Source organism: Aquarana catesbeiana, linkage group LG01 (assembly GCF_042186555.1).
Source record: "Aquarana catesbeiana isolate 2022-GZ linkage group LG01, ASM4218655v1, whole genome shotgun sequence".
Taxonomy (NCBI): Eukaryota; Metazoa; Chordata; class Amphibia; order Anura; family Ranidae; genus Aquarana; species Aquarana catesbeiana.
Genome location: NC_133324.1, coordinates 2,114,018 through 2,140,465, shown reverse-complemented (window position 1 = coordinate 2,140,465; position 26,448 = coordinate 2,114,018). Strand labels below are relative to the sequence as shown.

General features: G+C 43.4%; 1 protein-coding gene across 1 annotated transcript in view; it reads left to right on the top strand.

Moving 5' to 3' along the window:
• The window catches only part of LOC141129362 (pepsin A-like), a 112,375-nt gene that overhangs the window by 39,503 nt on the left and 46,424 nt on the right, over positions 1-26,448 (top strand). Inside the window, exon 6 of the mRNA XM_073617358.1 lies at positions 5,057-5,167. Coding sequence (XP_073473459.1) covers positions 5,057-5,167 — 111 coding nt within the window. The remainder of the gene's footprint in view (positions 1-5,056; positions 5,168-26,448) is intronic.

Here is a 26,448-nt window from a genome sequence, read left to right as displayed (position 1 = left end):
TCCATGTATAAATATATAAGGGGGGATATGATCACCATGTATAAATACATAAGGGGGGATATGATCTCCATGTATAAATACATAAATGGGGGATATGATCTCCATGTATAAATACAAAAGGGGGATATGATCTCCATGTATAAATACATAAGGGGGGGATATGATCTCCATGTATAAATACATAAGGGGGATATGATCTCCGTATATAAATACATAAGGGGGGGATATGATCTCCATATATAAATACATAAGGGGGATATGATCTCCATGTATAAATATATAAGGGGGATATGATCTCTATGTATAAATACATGAGGGGGGATATGATCTCCATGTATAAATACAGAAGGGGGATATGATCTCCATGTATAAATACATAAGGGGGATATGATCTCCATGTATAAATACATAAGGGGGGATATGATCTCCATGTATAAATACATAAGGGGGGATATGATCTCCATGTATAAATACATAAGGGGGGATATGATCTCCATGTATAAATACATAAGGGGGGATATGATCTCCATGTATAAATACATACGGGGGATATGATCTCCATGTATAAATACATAAGGGGGGATATGATCTCCATGTATAAATACATACGGGGGGATATGATCTCCATGTATAAATACATAAGGGGGATATGATCTCCATGTATAAATACATACGGGGGATATGATCTCCATGTATAAATACATAAGGGGGGATATGATCACCATGTATAAATACATAAGGGGGATATGATCCCCATGTATAAATACATAAGGGGGGGATATGATCTCCATGTATAAATACATAAGGGGGGATATGATCTCCATGTATAAATACATAAGGGGGGATATGATCTCCATGTATAAATACATACGGGGGATATGATCTCCATGTATAAATACATAAGGGGGGATATGATCTCCATGTATAAATACATAAGGGGGGGATATGATCACCATGTATAAATACATAAGGGGGGATATGATCTCCATGTATAAATACATAAGGGGGGATATGATCTCCATGTATAAATATATAAGGGGGGATATGATCTCCATGTATAAATACATAAGGGGGGATATGATCACCATGTATAAATACAAAAGGGGGGATATGATCTCCATGTATAAATACATAAGGGGGGATATGATCTCCATGTATAAATATATAAGGGGGGATATTATCTGCAAGTATAAATATATAAGGGGGATATTATCTGCATGTATAAATATATAAGGGGGGGATATGATCTCCATGTATAAATACATATGGGGGGGGATATGATCTCCATGTATAAATACATAAGGGGGGATATGATCTCCATGTATAAATACATAAGGAGGGATATGATCTCCATGTATAAATACATAAGGGGGATATGATCACCATGTATAAATACATAAGGGGGGATATGATCTCCATGTATAAATACATAAGGGGGGATATGATCACCATGTATAAATATATAAGGGGGGGATATGATCTCCATGTATAAATACATAAGGGGGATATGATATCCATGTATAAATACATAAGGGGGGATATGATCTCCATATATAAATACATAAGGGGGGATATGATCTCCATGTATAAATAAATAAGAGGGATATGATCTCCATGTATAAATACATAAGGGGGGATCTGATCTCCATGTATAAATATATAAGGGGGGATATGATCTCCATGTATAAATACATAAGGGGGGATATGATCTCCATGTATAAATACATAAGGGGGGATATGATCTCCATGTAAAAATACATAAGGGGGGATATGATCTCCATGTATAAATACATAAGGGGGGATATGATCTCCATGTATAAATACATAAGGGGGGATATGATCTCCATGTATAAATACATAAGGGGGATATGATAACCATGTATAAATATATAAGGAGGGATATGATCTCCATGTATAAATACATAAGGGGGGATATGATCTCCATGTATAAATACATAAGGGGGGATATGATCTCCATGTATAAATACATAAGGGGGGATATGATATCCATGTATAAATACATAAGGGGGGATATGATCTCCATGTATAAATATATAAGGGGGGATATGATTTCTATGTATAAATACATAAGGGGGGATATGATCTCCATGTATAAATATATAAGGGGGGATATGATCTCCATGTATAAATACATAAGGGGGATATGATCACCATGTATAAATATATAAGGGGGATATGATTTCTATGTATAAATACATAAGAGGGATGTGATCTCCATGTATGAATATATAAGGGGGGATATGATCTCCATGTATAAATACATAAGGGGGGATATGATCTCCATGTATAAATACATAAGGGGGGATATGATCTCCATGTATAAATACATAAGGGGGGATATGATCTCCATGTATAAATACATAAGGGGGGATATGATCTCCATGTATAAATACATAAGGGGGGATATGATCTCCATGTATAAATATATAAGGGGGGATATGATTTCTATGTATAAATACATAAGGGGGGATATGATCTCCATGTATAAATATATAAGGGGGGATATGATCTCCATGTATAAATACATAAGGGGGGATATGATCTCCATGTATAAATACATAAGGGGGGATATGATCTCCATGTATAAATACATAAAGGGGGATATGATCTCCATGTATAAATACATAAGGGGGGATATGATCTCCATGTATAAATACATAAGGGGGGATATGATCTCCATGTATAAATACATAAGGGGGGATATGATCTCCATGTATAAATAGATAAGGGGGGATATGATCTCCATGTATAAATATATAAGGGGGGATATGATTTCTATGTATAAATACATAAGGGGGGATATGATCTCCATGTATAAATATATAAGGGGGGATATGATCTCCATGTATAAATACATAAGGGGGATATGATCACCATGTATAAATATATAAGGGGGATATGATTTCTATGTATAAATACATAAGAGGGATGTGATCTCCATGTATGAATATATAAGGGGGGATATGATCTCCATGTATGAATATATAAGGGGGATATGATCTCCATGTATAAATACAAAAGGGGGATATGATCTCCATGTATAAATACATAAGGTGGGGATATGATCTCCATGTATAAATACATAAGGGGGGATATGATCTCCATGTATAAATATATAAGGGGGGATATGATCTCCATGTATAAATACATAAGGGGGATATGATCTCCATGTATAAATATATAAGGGGGGATATGATCTCCATGTATAAATACATAAGGGGGATATGATCTCCATGTATAAATATATAAGGGGGATATGATCTCCATATATAAATACATAAGGGGGATATGATCACCATGTATAAATACATAAGGGGGGGGGATATGATCTCCATGTATAAATACATAAGGGGGGATATGATCTCCATATATAAATACATAAGGGGGATATGATCTCCATGTATAAATACATAAGGGGGGGGGGGGATATGATCACCATGTATAAATACATAAGGGGGATATGATCTCCATGTATAAATACATAAGGGGGATATGATCTCCATGTATAAATACATAAGGGGGGATATGATTTCCATGTATAAATATATAAGGGGGGATATGATCTCCATGTATAAATACATAAGGGGGATATGATCTCCATGTATAAATACATAAGGGGGGATATGATCTCCATGTATAAATACATAAGGGGGATATGATCTCCATGTATAAATACATAAGGGGGGGATATGATCTCCATGTATAAATACATAAGGGGGGATATGATCTCCATGTATAAATACATAAGGGGGGATATGATTTCCATGTATAAATATATAAGGGGGGATATGATCTCCATGTATAAATACATAAGGGGGATATGATCTCCATGTATAAATACATAAGGGGGGATATGATCTCCATGTATAAATACATAAGGGGGATATGATCTCCATGTATAAATACATAAGGGGGGGGATATGATCTCCATGTATAAATACATAAGGGGGGATATGATCTCCATGTATAAATACATAAGGGGGGGATATGATCTCCATGTATAAATACATAAGGGGGGGATATGATCTCCATGTATTAATACATAAGGGGGATATGATCTCCATGTATAAATACATAAGGGGGGATATGATCTCCATGTATAAATACATAAGGGGGATATGATCACCATGTATAAATACATAAGGGGGGGATATGATCTCCATGTATTAATACATAAGGGGGATATGATCTCCATGTATAAATACATAAGGGGGGATATGATCACCATGTATAAATACATAAGGGGGGATATGATCTCCATGTATAAATACATAAGGGGGGATATGATCTCCATGTATAAATACATAAGGGGGGGATATGATCACCATGTATGAATACATAAGGGGGGGATATGATCTCCATGTATAAATACATAAGGGGGGGATATGATCTCCATGTATAAATACATAAGGGGGGATATGATCTCCATGTATAAATACATAAGGGGGGATATGATCTCCATGTATAAATACATAAGGGGGATATGATCTCCATGTATAAATACATAAGGGGGATATGATCTCCATGTATAAATACATAAGGGGGGATATGATCTCCATGTATAAATACATAAGGGGGGATATGATCTCCATGTATAAATATATAAGGGGGGATATGATCTCCATGTATAAATACATAAGGGGGGATATGATCTCCATGTATAAATACATAAGGAGGGATATGATCTCCATGTATAAATACATAAGGAGGGATATGATCTCCATGTATAAATACATAAGGGGGGATATGATCTCCATGTATAAATACATAAGGAGGGATATGATCTCCATGTATAAATACATAAGGGGGGATATGATCTCCCCTTATGTATTTGTGGAATGAGGGAGGAATGAGGGAGTTTGGAATACCATCCATTTTATCCCATGAGCTCCACCCATATTAGTCTATTAGCTCCACCCTTATTATTCCATGAGCTCCACCTATATTAGTCTATTAGCTTCACCCTTATTATTCCATGAGCTCCATCCAGTGAATGAGGAGGCAATGAATGAATTTTGGGTTTGTTGTTTTTCAGTGGAAGTGGAAGTGTTGTTGTATTTGGTGGAATTGACGATTCTCTGTACTCCGGAAATCTGCACTGGGTGCCGGTCACAGAACAGAAATTCTGGCAGATTACAATAGACAGGTAAGCTTAAGCCAAGCCTTTCCTTAATGGACAGGTAATTATGGACCAGGCTTATACCTTATAGACAGGTAATTATGGGCCAGGCTTATACCTTATAGACAGGTAATTATGGACCAGGCTTATACCTTATAGACAAGTAATTATGGGCCAGGCTTATACCTTATAGACAGGTAATTATGGGCCAGGCCTACCGTTTATAGACAGGTAATTATGGGCAGGCTTATACCTTATAGACAGGTAATTATGTGGAAGGTCTATACCTTATAGACAAGTAATTATGGGCCAGGCTTATACCTTATAGACAGGTAATTATGGGCCAGGCTTACACCTTATAGACAGGTCATTATAGACAGGCCTACCCCTTATAGACAGGTAATTATGTGGAAGGTCTATACCTTATAGACAAGTAATTATGGGCCAGGCTTATACCTTATAGACAGGTCATTATGGGCCAGGCTTATACCTCATAGACAGGTAATTATGGGTCTGCCCTATACCTTATAGATAGGTAATTATGGGCCAGACTTATACCTTATAGACAGGTATTTTTGGGCAAGGCCTATACCTTATTGACAGGTAATTATGGGCCCGGACTATACCTTATAGACAGGTCATTATGGGCCAGGCTTATACCTCATAGACAGGTAATTATGGGTCAGGCCTATACCTTATAGATAGGTAATTATGGGCCAGACTTATACCTTATAGACAGGTAATTATGGGCCAGGCCTATACCTTATAGACAGGTAATTATGGGCAAGGCCTATACCTTATAGACAGGTCTGTATAATCCATGACTACCCCTTATAGACAGCTTAGTATGAGCCTGGACTATTCCTAATAGACAGAGCCGTATGATCCAGTCATATCTCTTATATAAGCTAGACCCAACTTCTATAGAAAGCTCAGTATCATAATGGCCTATCCTTAATACATATGTCAGGATGAACCAGGACTATCTCTTATAGATGGTTCAGGATGAACCAGGACTATCTCTCATAGACAGGTCAGGATGAACCAGGACTATCTCTCATAGACAGGTAGGATGAACCAGGACTATCTCTCATAGACAGGTCAGGATGAACCAGGACTATCTCTCATAGACAGGTCAGGATGAACCAGGACTATCTCTCATAGACAGGTCAGGTTGAACCAGGATTATCTCTTATAGATAGGTCAGGATGAACCAGGACTATCTCTTATAGACAGGTCAGGATGAACCAGGACTATCTCTCATAGACAGGTCATTATGAACCAGGACTATCTCTCATAGACAGGTAGGATGAACCAGGACTATCTCTCATAGACAGGTCAGGATGAACCAGGACTATCTCTCATAGACAGGTCATTATGAACCAGGACTATCTCTCATAGACAGGTCAGGATGAACCAGGACTATCTCTTATAGATAGGTCAGTATGAACCATGACTATCTCTCATAGACAGGTCAGGATGAACCAGGACTATCTCTCATAGACAGGTCAGGATGAACCAGGACTATCTCTCATAGACAGGTCAGGATGAACCAGGACTATCTCTCATAGACAGGTCAGGATGAACCAGGACTATCTCTCATAGACAGGTCAGGATGAACCAGGACTATCTCTTATAGACAGGTCAGGATGAACCAGGACTATCTCTCATAGACAGGTCATTATGAACCAGGACTATCTCTCATAGACAGGTCAGGATGAACCAGGACTATCTCTCATAGACAGGTCAGGATGAACCAGAACTATCTCTCATAGACAGGTCAGGATGAACCAGGACTATCTCTTATAGACAGGTCAGGATGAACCAGGACTATCTCTCATAGACAGGTCAGGATGAACCAGGACTATCTCTTATAGACAGGTCAGGATGAACCAGGACTATCTCTTATAGACAGGTCAGGATGAACCAGGACTATCTCTCATAGACAGGTCATTATGAACCAGGACTATCTCTCATAGACAGGTCAGGATGAACCAGGACTATCTCTCATAGACAGGTCAGGATGAACCAGGACTATCTCTCATAGACAGGTCAGGATGAACCAGGACTATCTCTCATAGACAGGTCAGGATGAACCAGGACTATCTCTCATAGACAGGTCAGGATGAACCAGGACTATCTCTCATAGACAGGTCAGGATGAATCAGGACTATCTCTCATAGACAGGTCATTATGAACCAGGACTATCTCTCATAGACAGGTCAGGATGAACCAGGACTATCTCTTATAGACAGGTCAGGATGAACCAGGACTATCTCTCATAGACAGGTCAGGATGAACCAGGACTATCTCTCATAGACAGGTCAGGATGAACCAGGACTATCTCTTATAGACAGGCCAGGATGAACCAGGACTATCTCTTATAGACAGGTCATTATGAACCAGGACTATCTCTCATAGACAGGTCAGGATGAACCAGGACTATCTCTCATAGACAGGTCAGGATGAACCAGAACTATCTCTCATAGACAGGTCAGGATGAACCAGGACTATCTCTCATAGACAGGTCAGGATGAACCAGGACTATCTCTCATAGACAGGTCAGGATGAACCAGAACTATCTCTCATAGACAGGTCAGGATGAACCAGGACTATCTCTTATAGACAGGTCAGGATGAACCAGGACTATCTCTCATAGACAGGTCATTATGAACCAGGACTATCTCTCATAGACAGGTCAGGATGAACCAGGACTATCTCTCATAGACAGGTCAGGATGAACCAGGACTATCTCTCATAGACAGGTCAGGATGAACCAGGACTATCTCTTATAGACAGGTCAGGATGAACCAGGACTATCTCTTATAGACAGGTCAGGATGAACCAGGACTATCTCTCATAGACAGGTCATTATGAACCAGGACTATCTCTCATAGACAGGTGAGGATGAACCAGGACTATCTCTCATAGACAGGTCAGGATGAACCAGGACTATCTCTCATAGACAGGTCAGGATGAACCAGGACTATCTCTCATAGACAGGTCAGGATGAACCAGGACTATCTCTTATAGACAGGTCAGGATGAACCAGGACTATCTCTTTTAGACAGGTCAGGATGAACCAGGACTATCTCTTATAGACAGGTCAGGATGAACCAGGACTATCTCTTATAGACAGGTCAGGATGAACCAGGACTATCTCTCATAGACAGGTCATTATGAACCAGGACTATCTCTCATAGACAGGTAGGATGAACCAGGACTATCTCTCATAGACAGGTCAGGATGAACCAGGACTATCTCTCATAGACCGGTCAGGATGAACCAGGACTATCTCTCATAGACAGGTCAGGATGAACCAGGACTATCTCTCATAGACAGGTCAGGATGAACCAGGACTATCTCTCATAGACAGGTCAGGATGAACCAGGACTATCTCTCATAGACAGGTCAGGATGAACCAGGACTATCTCTCATAGACAGGTCAGGATGAACCAGGACTATCTCTCATAGACAGGTCAGGATGAACCAGGACTATCTCTCATAGACAGGTCAGGATGAACCAGGACTATCTCTCATAGACAGGTCAGGATGAACCAGGACTATCTCTCATAGACAGGTCAGGATGAACCAGGACTATCTCTCATAGACAGGTCAGGGTGAACCAGGACTATCTCTTATAGACAGGTCAGGATGAACCAGGACTATCTCTCATAGACAGGTCAGGATGAACCAGGACTATCTCTCATAGACAGGTCAGGATGAACCAGGACTATCTCTCATAGACAGGTCAGGATGAACCAGGACTATCTCTCATAGACAGGACAGGATGAACCAGGACTATCTCTCATAGACAGGTCAGGATGAACCAGGACTATCTCTCATAGACAGGTCAGGATGAACCAGGACTATCTCTCATAGACAGGTCAGGATGAACCAGGACTATCTCTCATAGACCGGTCAGGATGAACCAGGACTATCTCTCATAGACCGGTCAGGATGAACCAGGACTATCTCTCATAGACAGGTCAGGATGAACCAGGACTATCTCTCATAGACAGGTCAGGATGAACCAGGACTATCTCTCATAGACAGGTCAGGATGAACCAGGACTATCTCTCATAGACAGGTCAGGATGAACCAGGACTATCTCTCATAGACAGGTCAGGATGAACCAGGACTATCTCTCATAGACAGGTCAGGATGAACCAGGACTATCTCTCATAGACAGGTCAGGATGAACCAGGACTATCTCTCATAGACAGGTCAGGATGAACCAGGACTATCTCTCATAGACAGGTCAGGATGAACCAGGACTATCTCTCATAGACAGGTCAGGATGAACCAGAACTATCTCTCATAGACAGGTCAGGATGAACCAGGACTATCTCTCTTATAGACAGGTCAGGATGAACCAGGACTATCTCTCATAGACAGGTCAGGATGAACCAGGACTATCTCTTATAGACAGGTCAGGATGAACCAGGACTATCTCTTATAGACAGGTCAGGATGAACCAGGACTATCTCTCATAGACAGGTCATTATGAACCAGGACTATCTCTCATAGACAGGTCAGGATGAACCAGGACTATCTCTTATAGACAGGTCAGGATGAACCAGGACGATCTCTCATAGACAGGTCAGGATGAACCAGGACTATCTCTCATAGACAGGTCAGGATGAACCAGGACTATCTCTCATAGACAGGTCAGGATGAACCAGGACTATCTCTCATAGACAGGTCAGGATGAACCAGGACTATCTCTCATAGACAGGTCAGGGTGAACCAGGACTATCTCTTATAGACAGGTCAGGATGAACCAGGACTATCTCTCATAGACAGGTCAGGATGAACCAGGACTATCTCTCATAGACAGGTCAGGATGAACCAGGACTATCTCTCATAGACAGGTCAGGAGGATGAACCAGGACTATCTCTCATAGACAGGTCAGGATGAACCAGGACTATCTCTTATAGACAGGTCAGGATGAACCAGGACTATCTCATAGACAGGTCAGGATGAACCAGGACTATCTCTCATAGACAGGTCAGGATGAAACAGGACTATCTCTTATAGACAGGCCAGGATGAACCAGGACTATCTCTTATAGACAGGTCATTATGAACCAGGACTATCTCTCATAGACAGGTCAGGATGAACCAGGACTATCTCTCATAGACAGGTCAGGATGAACCAGAACTATCTCTCATAGACAGGTCAGGATGAACCAGGACTATCTCTTATAGACAGGTCAGGATGAACCAGGACTATCTCTCATAGACAGGTCATTATGAACCAGGACTATCTCTCATAGACAGGTCAGGATGAACCAGGACTATCTCTCATAGACAGGTCAGGTTGAACCAGGATTATCTCTTATAGATAGGTCAGGATGAACCAGGACTATCTCTTATAGACAGGTCAGGATGAACCAGGACTATCTCTCATAGACAGGTCATTATGAACCAGGACTATCTCTCATAGACAGGTAGGATGAACCAGGACTATCTCTCATAGACAGGTCAGGATGAACCAGGACTATCTCTCATAGACAGGTCATTATGAACCAGGACTATCTCTCATAGACAGGTCAGGATGAACCAGGACTATCTCTTATAGATAGGTCAGTATGAACCATGACTATCTCTCATAGACAGGTCAGGATGAACCAGGACTATCTCTCATAGACAGGTCAGGATGAACCAGGACTATCTCTCATAGACAGGTCAGGATGAACCAGGACTATCTCTCATAGACAGGTCAGGATGAACCAGGACTATCTCTCATAGACAGGTCAGGATGAACCAGGACTATCTCTTATAGACAGGTCAGGATGAACCAGGACTATCTCTCATAGACAGGTCATTATGAACCAGGACTATCTCTCATAGACAGGTCAGGATGAACCAGGACTATCTCTCATAGACAGGTCAGGATGAACCAGAACTATCTCTCATAGACAGGTCAGGATGAACCAGGACTATCTCTTATAGACAGGTCAGGATGAACCAGGACTATCTCTCATAGACAGGTCAGGATGAACCAGGACTATCTCTTATAGACAGGTCAGGATGAACCAGGACTATCTCTTATAGACAGGTCAGGATGAACCAGGACTATCTCTCATAGACAGGTCATTATGAACCAGGACTATCTCTCATAGACAGGTCAGGATGAACCAGGACTATCTCTCATAGACAGGTCAGGATGAACCAGGACTATCTCTCATAGACAGGTCAGGATGAACCAGGACTATCTCTCATAGACAGGTCAGGATGAACCAGGACTATCTCTCATAGACAGGTCAGGATGAACCAGGACTATCTCTCATAGACAGGTCAGGATGAACCAGGACTATCTCTCATAGACAGGTCATTATGAACCAGGACTATCTCTCATAGACAGGTAGGATGAACCAGGACTATCTCTCATAGACAGGTCAGGATGAACCAGGACTATCTCTCATAGACAGGTCAGGACGATGAACCAGGACTATCTCTCATAGACAGGTCAGGATGAACCAGGACTATCTCTTATAGACAGGTCAGGATGAACCAGGACTATCTCTCATAGACAGGTCAGGATGAACCAGGACTATCTCTCATAGACAGGTCAGGATGAACCAGGACTATCTCTTATAGACAGGCCAGGATGAACCAGGACTATCTCTTATAGACAGGTCATTATGAACCAGAACTATCTCTCATAGACAGGTCAGGATGAACCAGGACTATCTCTCATAGACAGGTCAGGATGAACCAGAACTATCTCTCATAGACAGGTCAGGATGAACCAGGACTATCTCTTATAGACAGGTCAGGATGAACCAGGACTATCTCTCATAGACAGGTCATTATGAACCAGGACTATCTCTCATAGACAGGTCAGGATGAACCAGGACTATCTCTCATAGACAGGTCAGGATGAACCAGGACTATCTCTCATAGACAGGTCAGGATGAACCAGGACTATCTCTTATAGACAGGTCAGGATGAACCAGGACTATCTCTTATAGACAGGTCAGGATGAACCAGGACTATCTCTCATAGACAGGTCATTATGAACCAGGACTATCTCTCATAGACAGGTCAGGATGAACCAGGACTATCTCTCATAGACAGGTCAGGTTGAACCAGGATTATCTCTTATAGATAGGTCAGGATGAACCAGGACTATCTCTTATAGACAGGTCAGGATGAACCAGGACTATCTCTCATAGACAGGTCATTATGAACCAGGACTATCTCTCATAGACAGGTAGGATGAACCAGGACTATCTCTCATAGACAGGTCAGGATGAACCAGGACTATCTCTCATAGACAGGTCATTATGAACCAGGACTATCTCTCATAGACAGGTCAGGATGAACCAGGACTATCTCTTATAGATAGGTCAGTATGAACCATGACTATCTCTCATAGACAGGTCAGGATGAACCAGGACTATCTCTCATAGACAGGTCAGGATGAACCAGGACTATCTCTCATAGACAGGTCAGGATGAACCAGGACTATCTCTCATAGACAGGTCAGGATGAACCAGGACTATCTCTCATAGACAGGTCAGGATGAACCAGGACTATCTCTTATAGACAGGTCAGGATGAACCAGGACTATCTCTCATAGACAGGTCATTATGAACCAGGACTATCTCTCATAGACAGGTCAGGATGAACCAGGACTATCTCTCATAGACAGGTCAGGATGAACCAGAACTATCTCTCATAGACAGGTCAGGATGAACCAGGACTATCTCTTATAGACAGGTCAGGATGAACCAGGACTATCTCTCATAGACAGGTCAGGATGAACCAGGACTATCTCTTATAGACAGGTCAGGATGAACCAGGACTATCTCTTATAGACAGGTCAGGATGAACCAGGACTATCTCTCATAGACAGGTCATTATGAACCAGGACTATCTCTCATAGACAGGTCAGGATGAACCAGGACTATCTCTCATAGACAGGTCAGGATGAACCAGGACTATCTCTCATAGACAGGTCAGGATGAACCAGGACTATCTCTCATAGACAGGTCAGGATGAACCAGGACTATCTCTCATAGACAAGTCAGGATGAACCAGGACTATCTCTCATAGACAGGTCAGGATGAACCAGGACTATCTCTCATAGACAGGTCATTATGAACCAGGACTATCTCTCATAGACAGGTAGGATGAACCAGGACTATCTCTCATAGACAGGTCAGGATGAACCAGGACTATCTCTCATAGACAGGTCAGGACGATGAACCAGGACTATCTCTCATAGACAGGTCAGGATGAACCAGGACTATCTCTTATAGACAGGTCAGGATGATCCAGGACTATCTCTCATAGACAGGTCAGGATGAACCAGGACTATCTCTCATAGACAGGTCAGGATGAACCAGGACTATCTCTTATAGACAGGCCAGGATGAACCAGGACTATCTCTTATAGACAGGTCATTATGAACCAGGACTATCTCTCATAGACAGGTCAGGATGAACCAGGACTATCTCTCATAGACAGGTCAGGATGAACCAGAACTATCTCTCATAGACAGGTCAGGATGAACCAGGACTATCTCTTATAGACAGGTCAGGATGAACCAGGACTATCTCTCATAGACAGGTCATTATGAACCAGGACTATCTCTCATAGACAGGTCAGGATGAACCAGGACTATCTCTCATAGACAGGTCAGGATGAACCAGGACTATCTCTCATAGACAGGTCAGGATGAACCAGGACTATCTCTTATAGACAGGTCAGGATGAACCAGGACTATCTCTTATAGACAGGTCAGGATGAACCAGGACTATCTCTCATAGACAGGTCATTATGAACCAGGACTATCTCTCATAGACAGGTCAGGATGAACCAGGACTATCTCTCATAGACAGGTCAGGATGAACCAGGACTATCTCTTATAGACAGGTCAGGATGAACCAGGACTATCTCTTTTAGACAGGTCAGGATGAACCAGGACTATCTCTTATAGACAGGTCAGGATGAACCAGGACTATCTCTTATAGACAGGTCAGGATGAACCAGGACTATCTCTCATAGACAGGTCAGGATGAACCAGGACTATCTCTTATAGACAGGTCAGGATGAACCAGGACTATCTCTCATAGACAGGTCAGGATGAACCAGGACTATCTCTTATAGACAGGTCAGGATGAACCAGGACTATCTCTTATAGACAGGTCAGGATGAACCAGGACTATCTCTCATAGACAGGTCATTATGAACCAGGACTATCTCTCATAGACAGGTCAGGATGAACCATGACTATCTCTCATAGACAGGTCAGGATGAACCAGGACTATCTCTCATAGACAGGTCAGGATGAACCAGGACTATCTCTCATAGACAGGTCAGGATGAACCAGAACTATCTCTCATAGACAGGTCAGGATGAACCAGGACTATCTCTCATAGACAGGTCAGGATGAACCAGGACTATCTCTCATAGACAGGTTAGGATGAACCAGGACTATCTCTCATAGACAGGTCAGGATGAACCAGGACTATCTCTCATAGACAGGTCAGGATGAACCAGGACTATCTCTCATAGACAGGTCAGGATGAACCAGGACTATCTCTCATAGACAGGTCAGGATGAACCAGGACTATCTCTCATAGACAGGTCAGGATGAACCAGGACTATCTCTCATAGACAGGTCAGGATGAACCAGGACTATCTCTCATAGACAGGTCAGGATGAACCAGGACTATCTCTCATAGACAGGTCAGGATGAACCAGGACTATCTCTCATAGACAGGTCAGGGTGAACCAGGACTATCTCTTATAGACAGGTCAGGATGAACTAGGACTATCTCTCATAGACAGGTCAGGATGAACCAGGACTATCTCTCATAGACAGGTCAGGATGAACCAGGACTATCTCTCATAGACAGGTCAGGATGAACCAGGACTATCTCTCATAGACAGGTCAGGATGAACCAGGACTATCTCTCAAAGACAGGACAGGATGAACCAGGACTATCTCTCATAGACAGGTCAGGATGAACCAGGACTATCTCTCATAGACAGGTCAGGATGAACCAGGACTATCTCTCATAGACCGGTCAGGATGAACCAGGACTATCTCTCATAGACCGGTCAGGATGAACCAGGACTATCTCTCATAGACAGGTCAGGATGAACCAGGACTATCTCTCATAGACAGGTCAGGATGAACCAGGACTATCTCTCATAGACAGGTCAGGATGAACCAGGACTATCTCTCATAGACAGGTCAGGATGAACCAGGACTATCTCTCATAGACAGGTCAGGATGAACCAGGACTATCTCTCATAGACAGGTCAGGATGAACCAGGACTATCTCTCATAGACAGGTCAGGATGAACCAGGACTATCTCTCATAGACAGGTCAGGATGAACCAGAACTATCTCTCATAGACAGGTCAGGATGAACCAGGACTATCTCTCTTATAGACAGGTCAGGATGAACCAGGACTATCTCTCATAGACAGGTCAGGATGAACCAGGACTATCTCTTATAGACAGGTCAGGATGAACCAGGACTATCTCTTATAGACAGGTCAGGATGAACCAGGACTATCTCTCATAGACAGGTCATTATGAACCAGGACTATCTCTCATAGACAGGTCAGGATGAACCCGGACTATCTCTTATAGACAGGTCAGGATGAACCAGGACGATCTCTCATAGACAGGTCAGGATGAACCAGGACTATCTCTCATAGACAGGTCAGGATGAACCAGGACTATCTCTCATAGACAGGTCAGGATGAACCAGGACTATCTCTCATAGACAGGTCAGGATGAACCAGGACTATCTCTCATAGACAGGTCAGGGTGAACCAGGACTATATCTTATAGACAGGTCAGGATGAACCAGGACTATCTCTCATAGACAGGTCAGGATGAACCAGGACTATCTCTCATAGACAGGTCAGGATGAACCAGGACTATCTCTCATAGACAGGTCAGGAGGATGAACCAGGACTATCTCTCATAGACAGGTCAGGATGAACCAGGACTATCTCTTATAGACAGGTCAGGATGAACCAGGACTATCTCATAGACAGGTCAGGATGAACCAGGACTATCTCTCATAGACAGGTCAGGATGAACCAGGACTATCTCTTATAGACAGGCCAGGATGAACCAGGACTATCTCTTATAGACAGGTCATTATGAACCAGGACTATCTCTCATAGACAGGTCAGGATGAACCAGGACTATCTCTCATAGACAGGTCAGGATGAACCAGAACTATCTCTCACAGACAGGTCAGGATGAACCAGGACTATCTCTTATAGACAGGTCAGGATGAACCAGGACTATCTCTCATAGACAGGTCATTATGAACCAGGACTATCTCTCATAGACAGGTCAGGATGGACCAGGACTATCTCTAATAGACAGGTCAGGATGAACCAGAACTATCTCTCATAGACAGGTCAGGATGAACCAGGACTATCTCTTATAGACAGGTCAGGATGAACCAGGACTATCTCTTATAGACAGGTCATTATGAACCAGGACTATCTCTCATAGACAGGTCAGGATGAACCAGGACTATCTCTCATAGACAGGTCAGGATGAACCAGGACTATCTCTCATAGACAGGTCAGGATGAACCAGAACTATCTCTCATAGACAGGTCAGGATGAACCAGGACTATCTCTTATAGACAGGTCAGGATGAACCAGGACTATCTCTCATAGACAGGTCATTATGAACCAGGACTATCTCTCATAGACAGGTCAGGATGAACCAGGACTATCTCTCATAGACAGGTCAGGATGAACCAGGACTATCTCTCATAGACAGGTCAGGATGAACCAGGACTATCTCTTATAGACAGGTCAGGATGAACCAGGACTATCTCTTATAGACAGGTCAGGATGAACTAGGACTATCTCTCATAGACAGGTCATTATGAACCAGGACTATCTCTCATAGACAGGTGAGGATGAACCAGGACTATCTCTCATAGACAGGTCAGGATGAACCAGGACTATCTCTCATAGACAGGTCAGGATGAACCAGGACTATCTCTCATAGACAGGTCATTATGAACCAGGACTATCTCTCATAGACAGGTCAGGATGAACCAGGACTATCTCTCATAGACAGGTCAGGATGAACCAGGACTATCTCTCATAGACAGGTCAGGATGAACCAGGACTATCTCTCATAGACAGGTCAGGATGAACCAGGACTATCTCTCATAGACAGGTCAGGATGAACCAGGACTATATCTCATAGACAGGTCAGGATGAACCAGGACTATCTCTCATAGACAGGTCAGGATGAACCAGGACTATCTCTCATAGACCGGTCAGGATGAACCAGGACTATCTCTCATAGACCGGTCAGGATGAACCAGGACTATCTCTCATAGACAGGTCAGGATGAACCAGGACTATCTCTCATAGACAGGTCAGGATGAACCAGGACTATCTCTCATAGACAGGTCAGGATGAACCAGGACTATCTCTCATAGACAGGTCAGGATGAACCAGGACTATCTCTCATAGACAGGTCAGGATGAACCAGGACTATCTCTCATAGACAGGTCAGGATGAACCAGGACTATCTCTCATAGACAGGTCAGGATGAACCAGGACTATCTCTCATAGACAGGTCAGCATGAACCAGGACTATCTCTCATAGACAGGTCAGGATGAACCAGAACTATCTCTCATAGACAGGTCAGGATGAACCAGGACTATCTCTCTTATAGACAGGTCAGGATGAACCAGGACTATCTCTCATAGACAGGTCAGGATGAACCAGGACTATCTCTTATAGACAGGTCAGGATGAACCAGGACTATCTCTTATAGACAGGTCAGGATGAACCAGGACTATCTCTCATAGACAGGTCATTATGAACCAGGACTATCTCTCATAGACAGGTCAGGATGAACCAGGACTATCTCTTATAGACAGGTCAGGATGAACCAGGACGATCTCTCATAGACAGGTCAGGATGAACCAGGACTATCTCTTATAGACAGGTCAGGATGAACCAGGACTATCTCTCATAGACAGGTCAGGATGAACCAGGACTATCTCTCATAGACAGGTCAGGATGAACCAGGACTATCTCTCATAGACAGGTCAGGAGGATGAACCAGGACTATCTCTCATAGACAGGTCAGGATGAACCAGGACTATCTCTTATAGACAGGTCAGGATGAACCAGGACTATCTCATAGACAGGTCAGGATGAACCAGGACTATCTCTCATAGACAGGTCAGGATGAACCAGGACTATCTCTTATAGACAGGCCAGGATGAACCAGGACTATCTCTTATAGACAGGTCATTATGAACCAGGACTATCTCTCATAGACAGGTCAGGATGAACCAGGACTATCTCTCATAGACAGGTCAGGATGAACCAGAACTATCTCTCATAGACAGGTCAGGATGAACCAGGACTATCTCTTATAGACAGGTCAGGATGAACCAGGACTATCTCTCATAGACAGGTCATTATGAACCAGGACTATCTCTCATAGACAGGTCAGGATGAACCAGGACTATCTCTCATAGACAGGTCAGGTTGAACCAGGATTATCTCTTATAGATAGGTCAGGATGAACCAGGACTATCTCTTATAGACAGGTCAGGATGAACCAGGACTATCTCTCATAGACAGGTCATTATGAACCAGGACTATCTCTCATAGACAGGTAGGATGAACCAGGACTATCTCTCATAGACAGGTCAGGATGAACCAGGACTATCTCTCATAGACAGGTCATTATGAACCAGGACTATCTCTCATAGACAGGTCAGGATGAACCAGGACTATCTCTTATAGATAGGTCAGTATGAACCATGACTATCTCTCATAGACAGGTCAGGATGAACCAGGACTATCTCTCATAGACAGGTCAGGATGAACCAGGACTATCTCTCATAGACAGGTCAGGATGAACCAGGACTATCTCTCATAGACAGGTCAGGATGAACCAGGACTATCTCTCATAGACAGGTCAGGATGAACCAGGACTATCTCTTATAGACAGGTCAGGATGAACCAGGACTATCTCTCATAGACAGGTCATTATGAACCAGGACTATCTCTCATAGACAGGTCAGGATGAACCAGGACTATCTCTCATAGACAGGTCAGGATGAACCAGAACTATCTCTCATAGACAGGTCAGGATGAACCAGGACTATCTCTTATAGACAGGTCAGGATGAACCAGGACTATCTCTCATAGACAGGTCAGGATGAACCAGGACTATCTCTTATAGACAGGTCAGGATGAACCAGGACTATCTCTTATAGACAGGTCAGGATGAACCAGGACTATCTCTCATAGACAGGTCATTATGAACCAGGACTATCTCTCATAGACAGGTCAGGATGAACCAGGACTATCTCTCATAGACAGGTCAGGATGAACCAGGACTATCTCTCATAGACAGGTCAGGATGAACCAGGACTATCTCTCATAGACAGGTCAGGATGAACCAGGACTATCTCTCATAGACAGGTCAGGATGAACCAGGACTATCTCTCATAGACAGGTCATTATGAACCAGGACTATCTCTCATAGACAGGTAGGATGAACCAGGACTATCTCTCATAGACAGGTCAGGATGAACCAGGACTATCTCTCATAGACAGGTCAGGAGGATGAACCAGGACTATCTCTCATAGACAGGTCAGGATGAACCAGGACTATCTCTTATAGACAGGTCAGGATGAACCAGGACTATCTCTCATAGACAGGTCAGGATGAACCAGGACTATCTCTCATAGACAGGTCAGGATGAACCAGGACTATCTCTCATAGACAGGTCAGGATGAACCAGGACTATCTCTTATAGACAGGTCATTATGAACCAGGACTATCTCTCATAGACAGGTCAGGATGAACCAGGACTATCTCTCATAGACAGGTCAGGATGAACCAGAACTATCTCTCATAGACAGGTCAGGATGAACCAGGTCTATCTCTTATAGACAGGTCAGGATGAACCAAGACTATCTCTCATAGACAGGTCATTATGAACCAGGACTATCTCTCATAGACAGGTCAGGATGAACCAGGACTATCTCTCATAGACAGGTCAGGATGAACCAGGACTATCTCTCATAGACAGGTCAGGATGAACCAGGACTATCTCTTATAGACAGGTCAGGATGAACCAGGACTATCTCTTATAGACAGGTCAGGATGAACCAGGACTATCTCTCATAGACAGGTCATTATGAACCAGGACTATCTCTCATAGACAGGTGAGGATGAACCAGGACTATCTCTCATAGACAGGTCAGGATGAACCAGGACTATCTCTCATAGACAGGTCAGGATGAACCAGGACTATCTCTCATAGACAGGTCAGGATGAACCAGGACTATCTCTTATAGACAGGTCAGGATGAACCAGGACTATCTCTTTTAGACAGGTCAGGATGAACCAGGACTATCTCTTATAGACAGGTCAGGATGAACCAGGACTATCTCTTATAGACAGGTCAGGATGAACCAGGACTATCTCTCATAGACAGGTCAGGATGAACCAGGACTATCTCTTATAGACAGGTCAGGATGAACCAGGACTATCTCTCATAGACAGGTCAGGATGAACCAGGACTATCTCTTATAGACAGGTCAGGATGAACCAGGACTATCTCTCATAGACAGGTCAGGATGAACCAGGACTATCTCTCATAGACAGGTCATTATGAACCAGGACTATCTCTCATAGACAGGTCAGGATGAACCATGACTATCTCTCATAGACAGGTCAGGATGAACCAGGACTATCTCTCATAGACAGGTCAGGATGAACCAGGACTATCTCTCATAGACAGGTCAGGATGAACCAGAACTATCTCTCATAGACAGGTCAGGATGAACCAGGACTATCTCTCATAGACAGGTCAGGATGAACCAGGACTATCTCTCATAGACAGGTCAGGATGAACCAGGACTATCTCTCATAGACAGGTCAGGATGAACCAGGACTATCTCTCATAGACAGGTCAGGATGAACCAGGACTATCTCTCATAGACAGGTCAGGATGAACCAGGACTATCTCTCATAGACAGGTCAGGATGAACCAGGACTATCTCTCATAGACAGGTCAGGATGAACCAGGACTATCTCTCATAGACAGGTCAGGATGAACCAGGACTATCTCTCATAGACAGGTCAGGATGAACCAGGACTATCTCTCATAGACAGGTCAGGATGAACCAGAACTATCTCTCATAGACAGGTCAGGATGAACCAGAACTATCTCTCATAGACAGGTCAGGATGAACCAGGACTATCTCTTATAGACAGGTCAGGATGAACCAGGACTATCTCTCATAGACAGGTCATTATGAACCAGGACTATCTCTCATAGACAGGTCAGGATGAACCAGGACTATCTCTCTTAGACAGGTGAGGATGAACCAGGACTATCTCTCATAGACAGGTCAGGATGAACCAGGACTATCTCTCATAGACAGGTCAGGATGAACCAGGACTATCTCTCATAGACAGGTCATTATGAACCAGGACTATCTCTCATAGACAGGTCAGGATGAACCAGGACTATCTCTCATAGACAGGTCAGTATGAACCAGGACTATCTCTCATAGACAGGTAAGGATGAACCAGGACTATCTCTCATAGACAGGTCAGGATGAACCAGGACTATCTCTCATAGACAGGTCAGGATGAACCAGGACTATCTCTCATAGACAGGTCAGGATGAACCAGGACTATCTCTCATAGACAGGTCAGGATGAACCAGGACTATCTCTTATAGACAGGTCATTATGAACCAGGACTATCTCTCATAGACAGGTCAGGATGAACCAGGACTATCTCTCATAGACAGGTCAGGATGAACCAGGACTATCTCTCATAGACAGGTCAGGATGAACCAGGACTATCTCTTATAGACAGGCCAGGATGAACCAGGACTATCTCTTATAGACAGGTCATTATGAACCAGGACTATCTCTCATAGACAGGTCAGGATGAACCAGGACTATCTCTCATAGACAGGTCAGGATGAACCAGAACTATCTCTCATAGACAGGTCAGGATGAACCAGGACTATCTCTTATAGACAGGTCAGGATGAACCAGGACTATCTCTCATAGACAGGTCATTATGAACCAGGACTATCTCTCATAGACAGGTCAGGATGGACCAGGACTATCTCTAATAGACAGGTCAGGATGAACCAGAACTATCTCTCATAGACAGGTCAGGATGAACCAGGACTATCTCTTATAGACAGGTCAGGATGAACCAGGACTATCTCTTATAGACAGGTCATTATGAACCAGGACTATCTCTCATAGACAGGTCAGGATGAACCAGGACTATCTCTCATAGACAGGTCAGGATGAACCAGGACTATCTCTCATAGACAGGTCAGGATGAACCAGAACTATCTCTCATAGACAGGTCAGGATGAACCAGGACTATCTCTTATAGACAGGTCAGGATGAACCAGGACTATCTCTCATAGACAGGTCATTATGAACCAGGACTATCTCTCATAGACAGGTCAGGATGAACCAGGACTATCTCTCTTAGACAGGTCAGGATGAACCAGGACTATCTCTCATAGACAGGTAAGGATGAACCAGGACTATCTCTCATAGACAGGTCAGGATGAACCAGGACTATCTCTCATAGACAGGTCAGGATGAACCAGGACTATCTCTCATAGACAGGTCAGGATGAACCAGGACTATCTCTCATAGACAGGTCAGGATGAACCAGGACTATCTCTTATAGACAGGTCATTATGAACCAGGACTATCTCTCATAGACAGGTCAGGATGAACCAGGACTATCTCTCATAGACAGGTGAGGATGAACCAGGACTATCTCTCATAGACAGGTCAGGATGAACCAGGACTATCTCTCATAGACAGGTCAGGATGAACCAGGACTATCTCTCATAGACAGGTCATTATGAACCAGGACTATCTCTCATAGACAGGTCAGGATGAACCAGGACTATCTCTCATAGACAGGTCAGTATGAACCAGGACTATCTCTCATAGACAGGTAAGGATGAACCAGGACTATCTCTCATAGACAGGTCAGGATGAACCAGGACTATCTCTCATAGACAGGTCAGGATGAACCAGGACTATCTCTCATAGACAGGTCAGGATGAACCAGGACTATCTCTCATAGACAGGTCAGGATGAACCAGGACTATCTCTTATAGACAGGTCATTATGAACCAGGACTATCTCTCATAGACAGGTCAGGATGAACCAGGACTATCTCTCATAGACAGGTCAGGATGAACCAGGACTATCTCTCATAGACAGGTCAGGATGAACCAGGACTATCTCTTATAGACAGGCCAGGATGAACCAGGACTATCTCTTATAGACAGGTCATTATGAACCAGGACTATCTCTCATAGACAGGTCAGGATGAACCAGGACTATCTCTCATAGACAGGTCAGGATGAACCAGAACTATCTCTCATAGACAGGTCAGGATGAACCAGGACTATCTCTTATAGACAGGTCAGGATGAACCAGGACTATCTCTCATAGACAGGTCATTATGAACCAGGACTATCTCTCATAGACAGGTCAGGATGGACCAGGACTATCTCTAATAGACAGGTCAGGATGAACCAGAACTATCTCTCATAGACAGGTCAGGATGAACCAGGACTATCTCTTATAGACAGGTCAGGATGAACCAGGACTATCTCTTATAGACAGGTCATTATGAACCAGGACTATCTCTCATAGACAGGTCAGGATGAACCAGGACTATCTCTCATAGACAGGTCAGGATGAACCAGGACTATCTCTCATAGACAGGTCAGGATGAACCAGAACTATCTCTCATAGACAGGTCAGGATGAACCAGGACTATCTCTTATAGACAGGTCAGGATGAACCAGGACTATCTCTCATAGACAGGTCATTATGAACCAGGACTATCTCTCATAGACAGGTCAGGATGAACCAGGACTATCTCTCTTAGACAGGTCAGGATGAACCAGGACTATCTCTCATAGACAGGTCAGGATGAACCAGGACTATCTCTTATAGACAGGTCAGGATGAACCAGGACTATCTCTTATAGACAGGTCAGGATGAACTAGGACTATCTCTCATAGACAGGTCATTATGAACCAGGACTATCTCTCATAGACAGGTGAGGATGAACCAGGACTATCTCTCATAGACAGGTCAGGATGAACCAGGACTATCTCTCATAGACAGGTCAGGATGAACCAGGACTATCTCTCATAGACAGGTCATTATGAACCAGGACTATCTCTCATAGACAGGTCAGGATGAACCAGGACTATCTCTCATAGACAGGTCAGTATGAACCAGGACTATCTCTCATAGACAGGTAAGGATGAACCAGGACTATCTCTCATAGACAGGTCAGGATGAACCAGGACTATCTCTCATAGACAGGTCAGGATGAACCAGGACTATCTCTCATAGACAGGTCAGGATGAACCAGGACTATCTCTCATAGACAGGTCAGGATGAACCAGGACTATCTCTCATAGACAGATCAGGATGAACCAGGACTATCTCTCATAGACCGGTCAGGATGAACCAGGACTATCTCTCATAGACCGGTCAGGATGAACCAGGACTATCTCTCATAGACAGGTCAGGATGAACCAGGACTATCTCTCATAGACAGGTCAGGATGAACCAGGACTATCTCTCATAGACAGGTCAGGATGAACCAGGACTATCTCTCATAGACAGGTCAGGATGAACCAGGACTATCTCTCATAGACAGGTCAGGATGAACCAGGACTATCTCTCATAGACAGGTCAGGATGAACCAGGACTATCTCTCATAGACAGGTCAGGATGAACCAGGACTATCTCTCATAGACAGGTCAGGATGAACCAGGACTATCTCTCATAGACAGGTCAGGATGAACCAGAACTATCTCTCATAGGCAGGTCAGGATGAACCAGGACTATCTCTCTTATAGACAGGTCAGGATGAACCAGGACTATCTCTCATAGACAGGTCAGGATGAACCAGGACTATCTCTTATAGACAGGTCAGGATGAACCAGGACTATCTCTTATAGACAGGTCAGGATGAACCAGGACTATCTCTCATAGACAGGTCATTATGAACCAGGACTATCTCTCATAGACAGGTCAGGATGAACCAGGACTATCTCTTATAGACAGGTCAGGATGAACCAGGACGATCTCTCATAGACAGGTCAGGATGAACCAGGACTATCTCTCATAGACAGGTCAGGATGAACCAGGACTATCTCTCATAGACAGGTCAGGATGAACCAGGACTATCTCTCATAGACAGGTCAGGATGAACCAGGACTATCTCTCATAGACAGGTCAGGGTGAACCAGGACTATCTCTTATAGACAGGTCAGGATGAACCAGGACTATCTCTCATAGACAGGTCAGGATGAACCAGGACTATCTCTCATAGACAGGTCAGGATGAACCAGGACTATCTCTCATAGACAGGTCAGGAGGATGAACCAGGACTATCTCTCATAGACAGGTCAGGATGAACCAGGACTATCTCTTATAGACAGGTCAGGATGAACCAGGACTATCTCATAGACAGGTCAGGATGAACCAGGACTATCTCTCATAGACAGGTCAGGATGAACCAGGACTATCTCTTATAGACAGGCCAGGATGAACCAGGACTATCTCTTATAGACAGGTCATTATGAACCAGGACTATCTCTCATAGACAGGTCAGGATGAACCAGGACTATCTCTCATAGACAGGTCAGGATGAACCAGAACTATCTCTCATAGACAGGTCAGGATGAACAAGGACTATCTCTTATAGACAGGTCAGGATGAACCAGGACTATCTCTCATAGACAGGTCATTATGAACCAGGACTATCTCTCATAGACAGGTCAGGATGAACCAGGACTATCTCTCATAGACAGGTCAGGATGAACCAGGACTATCTCTTATAGACAGGTCAGGATGAACCAGGACTATCTCTCATAGACAGGTCATTATGAACCAGGACTATCTCTCATAGACAGGTAGGATGAACCAGGACTATCTCTCATAGACAGGTCAGGATGAACCAGGACTATCTCTCATAGACAGGTCATTATGAACCAGGACTATCTCTCATAGACAGGTCAGGATGAACCAGGACTATCTCTTATAGATAGGTCAGTATGAACCATGACTATCTCTCATAGACAGGTCAGGATGAACCAGGACTATCTCTCATAGACAGGTCAGGATGAACCAGGACTATCTCTTATAGACAGGTCAGGATGAACCAGGACTATCTCTCATAGACAGGTCAGGATGAACCAGGACTATCTCTTATAGACAG